The following is a 14,844-nucleotide window of genomic DNA, read 5'->3' as shown; positions in this document are numbered from 1 at the left end:
TTGTTTTATTCATTCTCTGCTACAAGCTTTTTGGATGTGGGTTTGGTTTGGGGTTTTTTAATACATTTTTGGCAAGGTTTCTTTGGTTAGGTTTTTTTTTTTTTCAGAATTATTTTTTCCCAACAGTATTGTTTGTAGAAGGAAAATATTCATTCTGAAGGGCAGTTCTAAGAGAACAAAATAGAAATAGCATATGTGGGATACAGGTTGGGATCTCAGGATCAGAGAAATTGAGGAAGCAGACAGATAATAATAGAGATGAAAACCTAGCTGCAAATAAATTACTTCAGAAATTGGCAGTTTATTTTAATTACATCCAAAAGAATGGTTCAAAATTAAGCAATTAATCTATAAAGTGGCAATACTCTGCAAACAAAAAGCAATTAACTTAAAATTATTTTTGTATTTTCTTTTCTGTACTGTTTGATCATTCATGGCAACTTGCCCTGTGATTACTGTCTAACATTGTTTTTGATGTATTTTACTGCTTAGAACAACTGCAAGACATCTGACTTGCCATCAACTGAAGTGGCAGCATCAAATCCCTCGCTGTCTTCACTGTAGCAGTGAAGCTACAGAAATGACATAGGATAGGCACGGATCTAAATGGCAGCTTAACCATTGTTTTGTTTCACCATTCTCAAACAGACTAGTTAAGTTGCCATGTTTTAATCAATGCACCTTTGAAAAAACTCTCTCCAAGTCAAAACACATGCCAAGTCTCACTGTGGATATTATTAAGGGTACTGCAAGTTTAAAATAGCTGGTGTCCAAAGAGCTCAGAAAAACAGTAAGGAAAATGCTTCAGAAATACAGACAGGAGCCCCTCAGCTCTTTCCTACCTCAGAGGACTGAGGACACTAACATTCTTCCAACAGTGGCTAACATTTAGGCAGATTTAACCATTTCCCTACCATTTATCCTGAAACCTAAGCTCATTCCAAAAGCTAAGTTATCCAAGTCTGAAGAGATTTTCACTGCAGTATCTGCAACATTGAATCATGGAATCATAGAACAGTTTGGATTGGGAGGGACCTTAAAGTTCTTCTAGTTCCAACCTCCCTGCCATGGGCAGGGACAACCTCAATGAGACCAGGCTGCTCAAAGTTCCATCCAACCTGGCCTTGAATGTATAAAAAAATTTATACTAATAATAAGGGAAACACCTGGGGCTATGAATTGACAAAAAATGCCTTTTCATTTTAGTCTATCACAACTGTATCAGACTGCTAGGCAAAGTGTGCGTTTGAATAGTCTATACAGAAATATCAAGTGGCTCTCCAAGTGCCTGTGACTCAGCCTGAAAAGGCAGCTACCTTCTGTCTTGCCACAGTAAAGAAATCTCCACATGTTTCTCTCACAGGCTTTCCCTAAGAGACAAGAAGCAAACAAAAAACTGACGATGGAAGCATAAGAGGACACTAGAGATATTGTCTTCTACAACAAACTCCTACAGAAACCTTACCTTAGGAATACAAGAGATTATATATTATAGTTGAAACTGCCGGTTAAAATGACAAGATTTATTATAAAGAAAAAAAGACACCAATGTTTATCTTTTTAACTAATACAGAGCAAATGGAGAAAATGTATATTGCTTCTATAATGCTAGATTCACTTTTCTTGTGTATGTGCTCAATATCTGCTTAGGAAAAAACCTACTAGCCTGAAAAAAACAGACACATTTGATACTATGATTTTATTAAACAACATGCAAAAAATAAAATTCACCTGTTTAATTAAAACTTCTAGTATTACATTTCTTTTCTAATACAATTATGTTTTGCTTTCAGCAACATCAGCATTAAAGCAAACTCATCCAAAACATGAAACTAAGTTCAGTCTGGACTAAGAGAGGTCACACTTGTGGACTAAGAGAGGTCACAATATTCACGTATTATTACACTGAATTCCCTCACCAGCTGTAACTGCTGGATCCTCACACTACTCTAGAAATTCACATTAAAAATGTCTCTTGATCTGCTGGCTCACTTTCCTCTGAACAATTTTTCAACACTAAAATAAGTTCAATAGCCTGAAGCTAGTCATTTGAAATCAACACCACTGACTATAAGCACATTAGAAGCAAATTAAATACAGAGAAAATGCTAAGAAACAAGGACTTGCATAATTTCTTCCTGCTAATAAAACATGCTTGCAGACAGAGGAGACACAGAACAGGGAGCTTCCCTTCAGCCTCAGAAGCTGCATGTGCCTACAATACTTCAGTCAGGTACTTAATTAAGTATTCACACTGGATTAAAAGGTCCATCTCATATTGGAAGTAAATTGATAACAAAACATGAAGAGTTTCCAAAAAGCACAAAACACGAAGCACAAAAGCACAAAACCACTGGCACTTTCAGAATTAGAATAAAGGTGTAATAAGCTTCTCTTGAAACCATTTCTGTGTAATTTTGTCTAAGAAAGAAGTGAATAGGCAAGTTTTCAAGTGTTAAAAAGACTTGGAAATGTTTTCTATAGTATTAATAACTAACTAGCCTCTTCAGCAATTTGGGTTTTCCTCAGCGAGGACAGGTTAGCTCTTTAGATCTACCACACAGTACTGTCTTGTTGAAAATCACTTCTTGGTCAGGAAAGAAGATCTGAACTCTGTTCAGGCTAGTCTAACTCATTTTTGGTTACATATCTTATTTTTGATTCACAGAATGTGAACTTCTTTATAGCTGTCTACCTGCAAGCAAGCATCAGCACATCCCAAAGCCCACTGAAATGTGCTCCTGGCCAGCATTACAGGCAGCATGCACACCAAGAACTTGCATTCAAGTGAATTCCTACACAGGAGGCCCTTTCTTCATCTCAAGCATCTAGGACTAAAAGTTATCAATGCAGTATAAGGGCTCAAGTGACTGAGATTTCTTAAAAAGTGTTAGAAAGTAACAGATCTTAAAACCTCAAGGTGTTAAAACAAATTACAGCTTCTGTTCATGCAGTTATAAGTCAGGTGGGTAGATAACCACTGCCACACAGCATGAAAAAAAGCAAAGAGAAACTGCAATATTTTCCAGATTTACAACAGTACTTAAGAATGTTAAAGTGGGAGGATTATCTATAAGCAGTTCAATGGTTTTAAAAAGCAGTATTCAAATTCTGATACTTTCAAAATAACCATCACAAACTCTTAAAAGATGTGCTTGGTTACCTTTTGTAGTGTTCCTACAGGCTTATTTAGGGGTACTGTCAAACCCAGTAACAGAATCCCCCAGCACTCAAGCAATACAGAAGCAAGGGAAATTCACTTGCAGAAATACATGCACAACACTCATGTGATTTAGAGATTTTTCCAAATACTGACTCAGATACTCCTCTGAATCACATCTGAGCTTTCAGTTGGGTTAAGCACCTGAAGGTTTTTTTCTTGTTTAAAACATTACTTATAAACAAGTTATCAGTTATTAAAAATGTACAGCAAATCTTTTACTGTAAGGAGTTCCAATGATGCCAGCTCTTTTTCAGAATCAATTACCTACACTGCTCTAAGTGCCCAGGCTTCCTCATATTTTCCTGTCTGGATACCAACCTATCCCAGATCTCCAAATAGACTGGGGACTAAACAGTTTTAAATTTGAGAACATGAATTCCAGTTTCACTAGGACATACAACTGCAGCAAATACAGAATGGGTTTGTATTTAGGGATGTTAGGCAGGATGCATTTATCTCAAGTGTGATTAAAATCTCTGCCTAGATTAATCATTACTGCGTTTCTGAAATCAAACTGCAACATTGGCAATTGTTTGCTGAACCAATGTTTAACAGTGTGTTTTAGAAGTCTGTTGTGTCAAGTCCCCTGATGTTTGCCTGAAACTTTAGGGCCATCAGTATTGTACCCTCACTGTTCTGTCCCCAGAAAACAAAGCCACTAAGAGGTGAAGGTTTCAGAAAAAGCCTGCAGCATTCACCAGAAAAACTGCCACATTGTGACCTACTCATTAAGACAGCTTGTAGACACACAATAGCATCGCCTCTATGAGAGCAGAGATTAGAAAAAACAGTAATTATCCTAATAACTGGAGAGGCACAAAGTTTCACTAAGGTTATCTAATGAACTTCAAGCCTTTTCAGACTCAGCACACTATTACACACTGTGCATCTCAATGTACCAGTTACACAGGCCAGTCTATGAGCAAATGAATACCGAGCAAAGCAAACTATCTGCATGTTAAAATGATGCTACTTCAAATACAACCTAACCCATAAAATACAGAATGGAATAGCTGTACTACTTTGAAGTCCCAAACACTGGTAAATACTAACAGGAAAACAAGTATTATTGCATGTTCACTGAAGGCAGCTGGGAAGGAATCTGAAATGCAGCAGAACAAATTCTCAACATAGAATTCTGCTAAATTCTCTGTTACTTGAGTAACCAACATTAATCAATATACTAATGTTTTGGTATGTCTTAGCTCTTATTAGAAACACCTCTTTATGAAAGCCTGTGTTTACTTTTATGAAAACAAGTGAGGAAACTGTTATACCAACATCAATGCACTACCATTCTATCAGAGGAAGCTTCTTTATTCCAGAAACGAACAAGGTTCACATTTTTGGGGTTCTAATGTATCCAAGCCTAGAGCTATTTTAAGCTTTTCTGTCAGCAGCGTTGAAAAGCACAGGACCCTGTAAAGTTACAAACTGGTCATGATAAATGGCAGCTCAAATAAGCAAAGCTCAGTCATTGACCTGGCTTGAGAACACCTGGCACTTTAACTGGACAGTAAGTACCTGCAATTTAATGACGTGCACACTAGCAGTGATGGCCTATCACACTTCAAAACAAGGAGAAAAAAAAATAAGAGAAACAATTCCTGAACAGATGTAATGACAAAAAAAAGGAGATATATGTCTGATATATGAATGACAGAAATGGATTAAGTCATAAAACACTTAAAGTTTAACAGGACAGCACACAAACTTTTCTTGTACCAACAACACCTTTACAGTGACAGAAAGCATCAAAGAAGTCTGAAAAGTAAGTTTGAAGTTCTGCTTCCTTACAAATTACTAGAAAATTTGGCAGCTTGGCAGAATGTGACAGAGCTACCAATAAAAAAATTGTAATTCAACAACCTTCATACAAACTTCCAAGACTATGGTCTAGTTATTTGCAGAAAGGAAGATGTTTAATTTTGTATTCCATAAGCAATCATTTTCAGAGGACAAATACAGGGCTATTAAGGGAGGAAATTACAGTACTGCTGAAAGAACTGTGCTGTAACTAGGTAAGGACTAATTACATTATGTTATCATATGTTATTGCAATATTCAATTACCGAATTAAACCTTGACTCCCAAAAAAGAATTAATGCAGTGGAGGAAATAAAACATTTAGGTTTGACTCTCAAATGTGATGAAGCTGTAGGGTGAAATGAAGCACCTCATCTGGCATGACCTTACTGCTGAAGAAATGTGAACTGTATAAGCTCTCCAGGCAATATCAGGATTTAAATCAGAACTAGAAGGAACAATAAATGTAATAGTCTTATATCAATTGTATTCCTTCTGGAAACCACTCACATAATCATTGTAAAGAAAAAAATCCTCATACAGAAGAGAGAAACAGTTTAAAGCTATTCTAAGGGAATTTTTATAGCAGTTCTTGAAAATTAGCCATTTTGTTCTATCAACCAAGAAAGAAAACACTTTGTTTGAACTGAGAGGACAACTTATTTTTGCTCTGAACATTAAGTACTGCAGTCTCCTAAGGCTGGGAAAAGGAAAGCAAGTCCAAAACCTACTGTGTATAAACAGAGATACCATATGAATACACAAAATAAAAGCACAACAGTTCCCTTGCCAAGGAGGAGCAGATGGCAACTCAGAGTAGAAGTCAGTAACTCAATGACAAGTCAGAAGAAACCAGTACACCAGTCCCACTTTTTCCAAGAGCTAAACTGAATGATTGGGCAAGTCCCACTTGCAGAAACCCCAGGTCAGACATGGCTACCCCTCCTCAGAAGCAGCTGTTTTGCTTGGGCTCCCCAGAGACCTCCCACAAGCTGCACTGCCTGCCTCCTTACCGCCTCCTCCTCCTTCCAGCCACCTATTTTGCACATTGGAAACCCCTCCTGTAAAGTGGCTTCCTTTAAGGGGCAGGGCCTGGGGGGGAAGAGCTGCACCAAAATACAGGAGGAAACAGAGCTTTAACCCACAAAAAACACGTTCACGACGCAGAGTCGCTGGTTTGACTTTACCAGCACACTTACTGTGAGCACGCACCCTGTCATTAGCACAGGACGGCTCATGTGCCCTTCATATCGAGTCATGTCCTGAATGTTTCCTTGCGACTACACAACAGCTGGATCAGCCTGCGTTATGGCAGCTCCCTACAGGAAGAGCTGTCCCTCGTGCCATTCTCCCTTTACTGTGGGTCTCACAGAAGACTAACTGTCAAAGTTAAATAATTCTGGTCTTAAAAGTTTTTTGGTTGTTTTTTTTTTTTTTTTTTTGGGGGGGGGTTTGTTTGGTTGGTTGGGTTTTGGTTTTTTTGTTTGTTTGTTTTTGTTTTTTTCGACAGAGGTTTCTTATCCATATGAAGCTCAAAGAGAAAGAGTGCTTTGGGAAAAAAAAAGGATAAGGCTCAGAAGCTTAAATTAATTTTTCCAGTAAGCAATATCCACATATTTGCTTCTCTTCAGCAGCACTTAAATTTTGCTTATTGGACTATTACAAGATTGCTCTGTTTTTTGAACTTCGTGTTACTTGGGAAGCTCTTTTCCAATCATAAATTGCTGAGAAAGCAGAAATACAACTAAAGAAAGTAAAAGCACAAGTTCTGATTTTCAGCTCTCAGAGAAGTGTAAAGTGACTTTGAATGAAATTGTGATACAATCTTTGAAATAGAAGAAGTTTAGCTTTAAATGCTGAGCATTGCAATACCTATTTATTTAAAATAATTTTAGATAACTAAATGTTGATCTGTCCTTTTGCGGGCTGGTTGAAACAAATCACTCTCACTATTTTGGTCTCTATTACCTGCTTTTGTAATGCTTTGCAAGACTGCTTCCAACACCATCCATGTTGCAATTGCTTGTCAGTTTAATATAGGAAGGAATCCATATATTTAAAATGGCAAAATTCTCATATTATTTTTCCCTTGGTGGTCTCTGTAAACTCTGAAATTTGCCAGGTACACTAATTAAAGGAGGAGTTTATTGAATATCCACACATTCTTCTGTTTATATTCTAGGAATTTTTTCCTGACCTGAAAATCTGAGGTTCTAAGGGGAAGATAATTCACAGAGGAAGACCTTTAAAGAATGGAGTAAAATAAAGCTTTTTCCAAAGCCGCAGTTAATTGTAAAGCCTTCTTGCTGAAATAATACCAATGTATGGAGAAATTCTACCAGAGTGAAAATCTGAATCACTGAATCTATAAACCAGAAGAAGCTTATGACATCTGATACCAGACTTCCTTCTCTTTAGCTGCTGCAATCATGTTTTTAAATGACGACCTCTGGTAATGAGTCTCTGATGACTCAATGCCTAGGTGCTTAAAATAACAACTTTGAAAAACTGAGTCAGAGGAATCATCATCCAAGCACAGCATCACATAGAATCCCACCAGCTCTCCAGCACAGAAATGAGAAGCCTTGCACTAGTAACTGCTGCAATGTAACATAACCCACTTATCACTGAACCTTTGAAAAAGTCATAAGGCCTGACAAAGACAAAAGAACAGAAAACCTGTGTCTTCATAAAATTAGACAGTATCAGTTCTCGTGCTCATCCTAACACCTCACCCCTTTGACAGGTCAGGAATCTGTGGTAAATTTGCATAACCAAATATTTTCACCTTTTATAGTCATTTTGTTGCCCCTTAGAAAACAAACCACCAAACCAAAATACTCAGAAAAGCCCAGGAAGTATTTTCACATCTACTTAATCGCAGCCTAAAAACCCAAACATTTTCCACATAATTAAGACCAAAAAATCAAAATTATTACTTTACCTAATTAGTTTTGTTCCATCACATCTTACATATATAAATCAACTGTGATCTCATTCTTTGCATTATGTCTTAAATAAATTTAAATAATTTAAATTTAAATAATGAATTTAAATAATGGAACATGTTGAACGGATTATGAAGCGATCTGCATAGTAGAAGTTCATCCCAATTCACAGATGAATTAAGATTTATTAACTGAATATTCTTTTAAGATGAGATTTCCTAGAGGAGTTTACTTCCAAAGTTATGACAATACAGAAGGCATACTTCCAGAACACAAAGCCTGGGTATTTTAAAGGGTTTAACACAGAGAGATGCTTCAATTCCCAGCTGCAAATCAGAACAAAGAATTGTTTCTGACCAATTCATAATGCAAACATACAGATTCGTCATGTGGGACTTCTTTGGGGAAGCCTTACACTAGTGAGAGCAACAGAGAATCAAAAAGAAAGATGGAAGGAAGGAAACACACTAAAGGATAATAATCTTTATTTTAAGTCTAATGTGTTGTTACCTTTTCCTACCTGAAATTTTCATATGTAAATCATGACCTTCCCTCGCCACAACTACAAAATCATGCTAAATTCAACTATACCTGGTAAGTGGCATTCACAAGAGAAAACATGATTAGATGGACAAGAGAGCCTTGAACAGCATTTCCATGTTGTAGAGGTATCATTAAGTTATATCTTCTTTAAAGAACAGAACATTCAGTCTAAGCTTTCATCTCAAGCGACTTCTTCCCACAAAAAGGGCCCAGTCCTACAAACAGAATCACCTAAATGAGTTCTCAAAGCAGACAAACCATTGAACAATCAAGAACACAATGGTGAGATACAAGTGCCCCTAAAGTCCCAAAATAAAAACTGTTGGTATTGACACTAAGAGAGGCTTTAACCTCATGAAGCTTATCAATAGCTGCCTTGTGAAATACCTTGCTTGTGAAAGTGATGTCACCAACTTCAATGGTGTTACTCCTATAAATCAGCTTCTAGTTCCAACTTCAACTTTGAAATTAAAATTCTCACTGTATGTTAGCAGCACAGGTTCCAGAAGAACTGTCTTGCCCATCAGAGTGCCATAACTTATCCAGTTCTTGTAATAACATCACACTTCCTTCTGAAATCAGGACTTAACAAATGGCAAAACATCAGCCTTTTCAAGAAAAGGACTTGACTACATTTTAAAATAAGTCTAAAAATAGACTGAGGTAGGGAGCACATTATTTAAAAGCCAGCATATCACTTCCTGGCATTTCTAGTTCTCCCTATTGAATGAAACTCAAAAACAAAAGAAAGGGCATGAGTAAAGCTGGGGCTTTGCAAACTCTATTGGGGAAAGAAGAGGAAAGGCCAAAGCAATCAAGAAAGAATAAAGAGAAAAGTAAGAATCTCATCTGCAGCTTTTGTAAGCAACTATCACAGAAACACATTTGCAATACTGCATTTTCTTTGCGACCAAGTTTTGAAAATTTTTTAGGCTCAGGCACTTTCTACTATCATTTGTGATGCACAGTTAAAAATAAGGAATTAGTAAGGTTAACTCTGTTTCTGAAGGAAACATCCAAAATAAAGTATCTGGATTAAAGAATCAGTTCTTAAATGTGGATATGAAATTGCTTACCTCTGAAGACAGGTTCAGTTAAATTACTGTAAAACTTTGGAAATTAGCTTCTCCTAAACCATCTATTTTTTTTCTTATTTTGATTAGGTTTTTTTACGCTTGCTTCAGTTTTTAGAGCACGTAACCTTGAGCAAACCACAAAATCCACTGCCAAGTTATAGTAAGGATCTAGCCAACCAAAGAACTGCCTCCAGAAGCCTCAGATCATCCATTTCCCAGTTATATTTCTATCCCTCATTATATTTGTACCCCTTCACCATGAAAGTCTCCCCCCAGCCAACTATGCCATCCTACTCAACCTTTTGTATCAGCTCTAAGCAAACTTTCCGCTACTGTAACTCCCCAGAACTTGAGAAAATGGCCCCGCTGTTTCCGTTCAGTGAATTTCTTGCTATTTCAGCAACTTACTGTAGCTCGAAAGGCAGGCCTGACTCCTGGCATGTACGTCAGCACAGGATGAGGAGCGAGAAAGGAGAAGGAGCAATGGAGACTGGGTTTAGCTCATGGCATCAGAGACAGCCTCCACAGCCTTCAGAGTGCCCCGACAACCCCTTTCAACAATAGACTCCCTACCAAGTTGCCAGTTAACAAATATGCAAGGAAAGTATCGGTAAAAGCCTCTTGGTATGAAAATAATAGTCCTTTCCCCTGAAAGTTTTTATTATTTCAGTAAGAAATGCATTGAGTTTGAATGGTACAGGGAAGAGCCAGCACATTACACAATTGTAGATCACGTCTTCACACTGGAAAACTCCAGGAACTTAATTGCTGTGGTTTATCAAAGTGGGCGGCAAGAAAACAGACCAGGGTTTACAAGCTAGTTGTGGAAGAAATCTCGATTTGCATCTTCCATCCCCAGGAAATCTAACCCTTTCATACAAACATTTGTAAATGTTGTAGACAAAAGTATAAAAATGAAAACAGACACTGGGCAAATTTCAATTCAAAACAAAGAAGCATCCAGCAGCAAGAGAGTGGATGGTTAAAAAAAAAAAAAGACAGACTGAATTTTCCATCACTGAAAGCACTCAAATCAAGACTGAATTTTCCCACAGCCTTCCTTGGAAAGTATATTTTAGTTTAAATAGGAATTAATTCAGAAAGTGCTAATAGCCCAAGCAACATAGGCCAGGCTGGATTGTCAGTCATCCCTACCAGCCATATAGGATTTGATATCATTAAAGTTCAAAAAATTTATACTCCAGATAGCTAATTACAGTTTAGGGTTTTTAGCATTTCACTTACAAAACAAATACACCTTGCATATTTCTTTTTAAAATAGGTCATTTTAGAAAGAGCACAAGCAGAAGGTGAGAAGTTTGTTTCCAATTTAAAAAACAAAATTTACTTTCCAAGTGAAATGGTGACTGGTTAGTAGGCCGATTTCCTAAAAACTGTTTTTTGAGCCAGTTACTCCCTTATGCAGCTCAAAAAACGATGTATGCTTTACTATCACTGATGTTTTCACAAACTGAAAAAATTAAAATCCAAATCAGGGCCATTTGCAGAGAGGGACCCATCTCCTGAGTAGAGCTCACAGAAAATAAAGTAAGCTTCTCTTCACTACTGCTCTCAGTTACCAGCATAACAAAATAATAACAATAAAATACCAAGTCTTTACTGACTACCACTTCCCAATTTTAGCCCCTAAGTTAAAGCACATTACCATAACTTGCAATGTGTAGAATGAAAAAAACCTGCACCACCTGATTTCAAGCCAATTCTAGTTAGGAAGTTAGAAATTATACACGTTCAGTGTGGGGCCATAACAGTTCCAAAAAAATATTTAAAGAAAAGCAAAGTGAAAATTTCCAAATGTATGAATAAAATGGCTTTGTGTGTTCACCACAACACAGGATCCCATGAGGATACTGCACCTCAAAGTGAGGAGAGAAACAGTAAACTGGCTTAGTACAATATCTGCCTAACATGCTGTGTATCATGCAGTGTATGTGCACCAGAAGTCATGTTCTTGCTACATACAATAGTTAGGCTGATTACAAATCATTCATACATGCATCTCACAAATCAGTGGAAATCACCAGTACTAAAATCAAGTCTATCAACAATATTCTAAAAGCTCAACAGAACATAATTTTACTATATTGACACTTTTAAAACTGCCTAAGTGGTTTTGAAACTTAGAATCAATTTCCCTGTGCTACTGAAAAAGTTTACTAAAACATGAGTAAACATCAACGTACATGGTTACAGAGACAGCTACTTTTTGACAAGTTCAAGATGTGGAATTTTTTCAGCACTGAGAAGTACAACACAAATAGTGCACTTCCTCAGTAAAAGGAAGTTTTAAAACTGCTAGCCAAGCTAATGGAGTCAGGTGACTCAAAATAATACTTCAAATACCAAAAAAGTCTTCCTGAGATACTTAGACAAGTCACAGATGAGTTGCTGGTGGATGTTAACTCACACCTACACAAGCAGAGACGCTTTCATCAACCAGTGTAGTAAACAAATATTTTTTACTTAGAAAGTTTCAGATAGGATAAGCTAATTTTGAGTGTTGCATTAATAGCAGATACTGTTGAAGAACTGAACAGTATAATTTAACTTCCTACCTCTTGCGTGCGTGCGTGTAAAATCAGAGCTTACTATTAAGAGGTCGCACAGTGCAGACCCTGGGCTCCCACAAGAGACACAGCACACCCTTCCCCCGGATCCACCCGAGGGGGTCAGCATCAGCTGCCCTGACGCGACGCGAGGGCCAGGAGGGCGAGGCGGTCGGGTCGGCCCGTCCCAGCCCCGAGGGGCAGCCGGGACACCCGGGACCGGGGCCCGCCGCTGGCCGAGGCCTCTCCCCGCCCCCGCCCGGTTCTCCGGCTCGGTGGGAGCAGGGCAGGGGCGCCCGCGCTGCAGGAGCAGCACCCTCGGCCTCCGCCAGCTTTTCGGCCCTACAGCCGCCCCGAGCGAGCGGGGGACGGCTGGGCGAGGAGCGGGGCCAGCGGGGCACAAACACACCAGAAAACAACTTTCCCCCGCCCCGGGATCGGTGCTGCCCCGCTGAGCCCCGCGCAGGGACCAGGCGGCGGCGAGGCCCGAGCGCGGCGCTCCCCTCCCTGCCTCCCTCCTGCCTCCCGCGGCCGCAGGCGAAGGGCAGGCTCCGAGCAGGGCAGCGGCTCCCGCGGCCCCGACACGCCGCCCGTCCCCCGCGGGACCCCCGCCCGCCCGGCCGCTCCGCCGGGCCCGCTCGGCGCAGGGGGCGCCCCGGAGCCGCCTCCCGACCCCCGCGCTCTGCTCACCTTGGTGGCCATGGCGCTGCCGGCGCGGGCTGCGCTCCCGCTCTGCCCTCCCTCCGTCCGTCCGTGCCGCGGCTGCTCTGTCGGTCGGTGTGTCCGGCCCGCCCGCCGCCGCCGCTGGGCCGCGCAGGCGGCTCCTCCTCAGCGTCCCCCGGCCGCCGCCGCCGCCTCCTGGGGGCCGCTGGGCAGCTCAGCAGCCAAGCCCCGGCGCGGGGCCGGCGAGGGCGGATGAAGCCGGACGGCAGTGCCCCCGCCCCGACCGCCCTGTCCCCCGGCTCGGCTCGGCACCCGGGGGCAGTGGCGGGGCTGTTTGTCCGCCGCCTCTCCGTCAGGGCCGCAGGAGGGAGGGAGGCACCCACGGCACTCGGTGATCCCCGGAGGAGCCGCCCCGCCAGTCCCCGGAGTGCGGGGGTAGGCGGACGTGCCCCCCACACCCGGTGCCCTCAGCGGCTTCACCCTGTAGTCAGTGTTTGCCCCTAAATCGTCGTTCGCGTTGGGGAGAGGGCCCGCAGACAGGCGTTATCGGCCGCTCGGTTGCTTTTGAACGGAAATTTTGAAGGGACTGTACAGTAAGGAAAGCGATTTTTCCCCCGGCCAGGCTCCATCCGCAGCTGTCAGTGGGCTGTGCGTTGTCCCTGACTTGTTGCAGCCGGGCCTTGGTGTATAGCAGTTAGCAGCAGCAATAAACAGCCCCAAGGAGCTGCTCAAGGTCGGTAGCGTTCCTGTTGGGTGCTCTACAACCGTCTCATAAAAACTGTGACCCCACTTGATTTCCAGCCTGCAGGAGAGACGAGATGGGAGGCTAAAACAAGGGGAATATGAAAATCCAGTGATAGTGATCATGAAGAGTACTACACCATCCAAAAAGTGCAGCTTCTCATTTGTATATGTATAGTGGTTGGCCTGGAATCAGGAGACGCTTCCTTTCTGTAGAAGGAAATACATGGTGTAATTGTCACGGATGCCAAGGAGAGCCCTAAGAGGCAGGTAGGCAGTTGGGAAACTGCATAGAACTCTTCATCTGCATTTCTTTGTCCACAGAACTTACAAGCCTCTCTTCTGATATTGGTATATTTTCTCAGTGAGAGAGCTTTATTGAAAGAGAAAAATACATTCACAGCAGATTTTTTTTTTTTTAAGTTGGAGATAGGGAAATAATTTCCATGAAGAGTGAGGATGAGGAAGTAAGAGGAAGCTGGCTATTTAGTTGCCACCACTTTCTGAGTGATTGAACTGATTAACTTCAGATGCTTTCAATCGCCTTTGCTGGAGTTTTTAACTTTTCCAGAATTCCATTAAATACAACGATTCCAAGTTTTTATTCTTTATAACAGCAGTACCTAAAGGGAAACTTTTGTGTGTGGCCCACAAATGACACCACCTTTAATTTGAAGTGTTGTATTAAGGATCAGTTTTGCCATGTGGTCCCTCACATACTGGTATTTCACCCACCTTACTAGCAAAACTCCCTGAAGCTGGCTTCATCCCTCTACTAGTGGACCCTGCTCTTCCACTTTCTTACTAACAATCTTGCTATCATTCTATGTTTTGACCCAGTCATCTAGTAAGCATCTTATAAAAAAGGATAGAGGTATGAAACCCAGAGAACCAGTGCTGTCTCGTTTAGGGATTGCCAACTGATAGGTATGTAAAGCACCTCTATCCCTTCTCCAGATGCTATGTTTTGCTATGTGAAATATAATAAACTTATGGCTTTAGCATAAGCTCGAGTCTGTGTCATTTTTTACCTGTGGTCAGAACAACTGCCAGAAAAGTTTAGTCTACCACTGCTAACCTCTATGCTTTAACACAGCTCTGCTCGCCATCTGGGGAATGAAAAACACAGTCATGATTTATTCAGCCTCTCTATGTGCTTGAAGTTTCCAGTTTACAGTTTTCCACTGTGAGGTACTCCTAAAAATAAGCCTTGCTTGACTTGTTTGAGGGATGAAGGAAATGTTAACGTTTCTTTCAGCATGAGAGAATGTTCTGGG

The 14,844-nt window shown here is 40.7% G+C and overlaps 1 protein-coding gene across 5 annotated transcripts in view; it reads right to left on the bottom strand.

Annotated features, from left to right (window-relative positions):
* Positions 1-13,005, bottom strand: part of SNX9 (sorting nexin 9) — a 60,453-nt gene extending 47,448 nt beyond the window's left edge. For 2 of the 5 annotated variants that reach the window (XM_032683066.1, XM_032683067.1), the window contains exon 1: positions 12,854-13,005. In XM_032683066.1, coding sequence (XP_032538957.1) covers positions 12,854-12,865 — 12 coding nt within the window. In that variant the 5' untranslated portion in view covers positions 12,866-13,005. Of the gene's footprint in view, positions 1-2,127; positions 2,224-12,206; positions 12,305-12,853 lie in introns of those variants that run through there. The other 3 variants (XM_032683063.1, XM_032683065.1, XM_032683064.1) reach the window with 2 other exon arrangements.
* Between the last annotated feature and the right edge of the window lie 1,839 nt (positions 13,006-14,844).

Source organism: Chiroxiphia lanceolata, chromosome 3 (genome assembly GCF_009829145.1).
Source record: "Chiroxiphia lanceolata isolate bChiLan1 chromosome 3, bChiLan1.pri, whole genome shotgun sequence".
Classification (NCBI taxonomy): Eukaryota; Metazoa; Chordata; class Aves; order Passeriformes; family Pipridae; genus Chiroxiphia; species Chiroxiphia lanceolata.
Note: the sequence above shows the minus strand (reverse complement) of the source record. Positions and strands in the feature narration are given on the sequence as shown.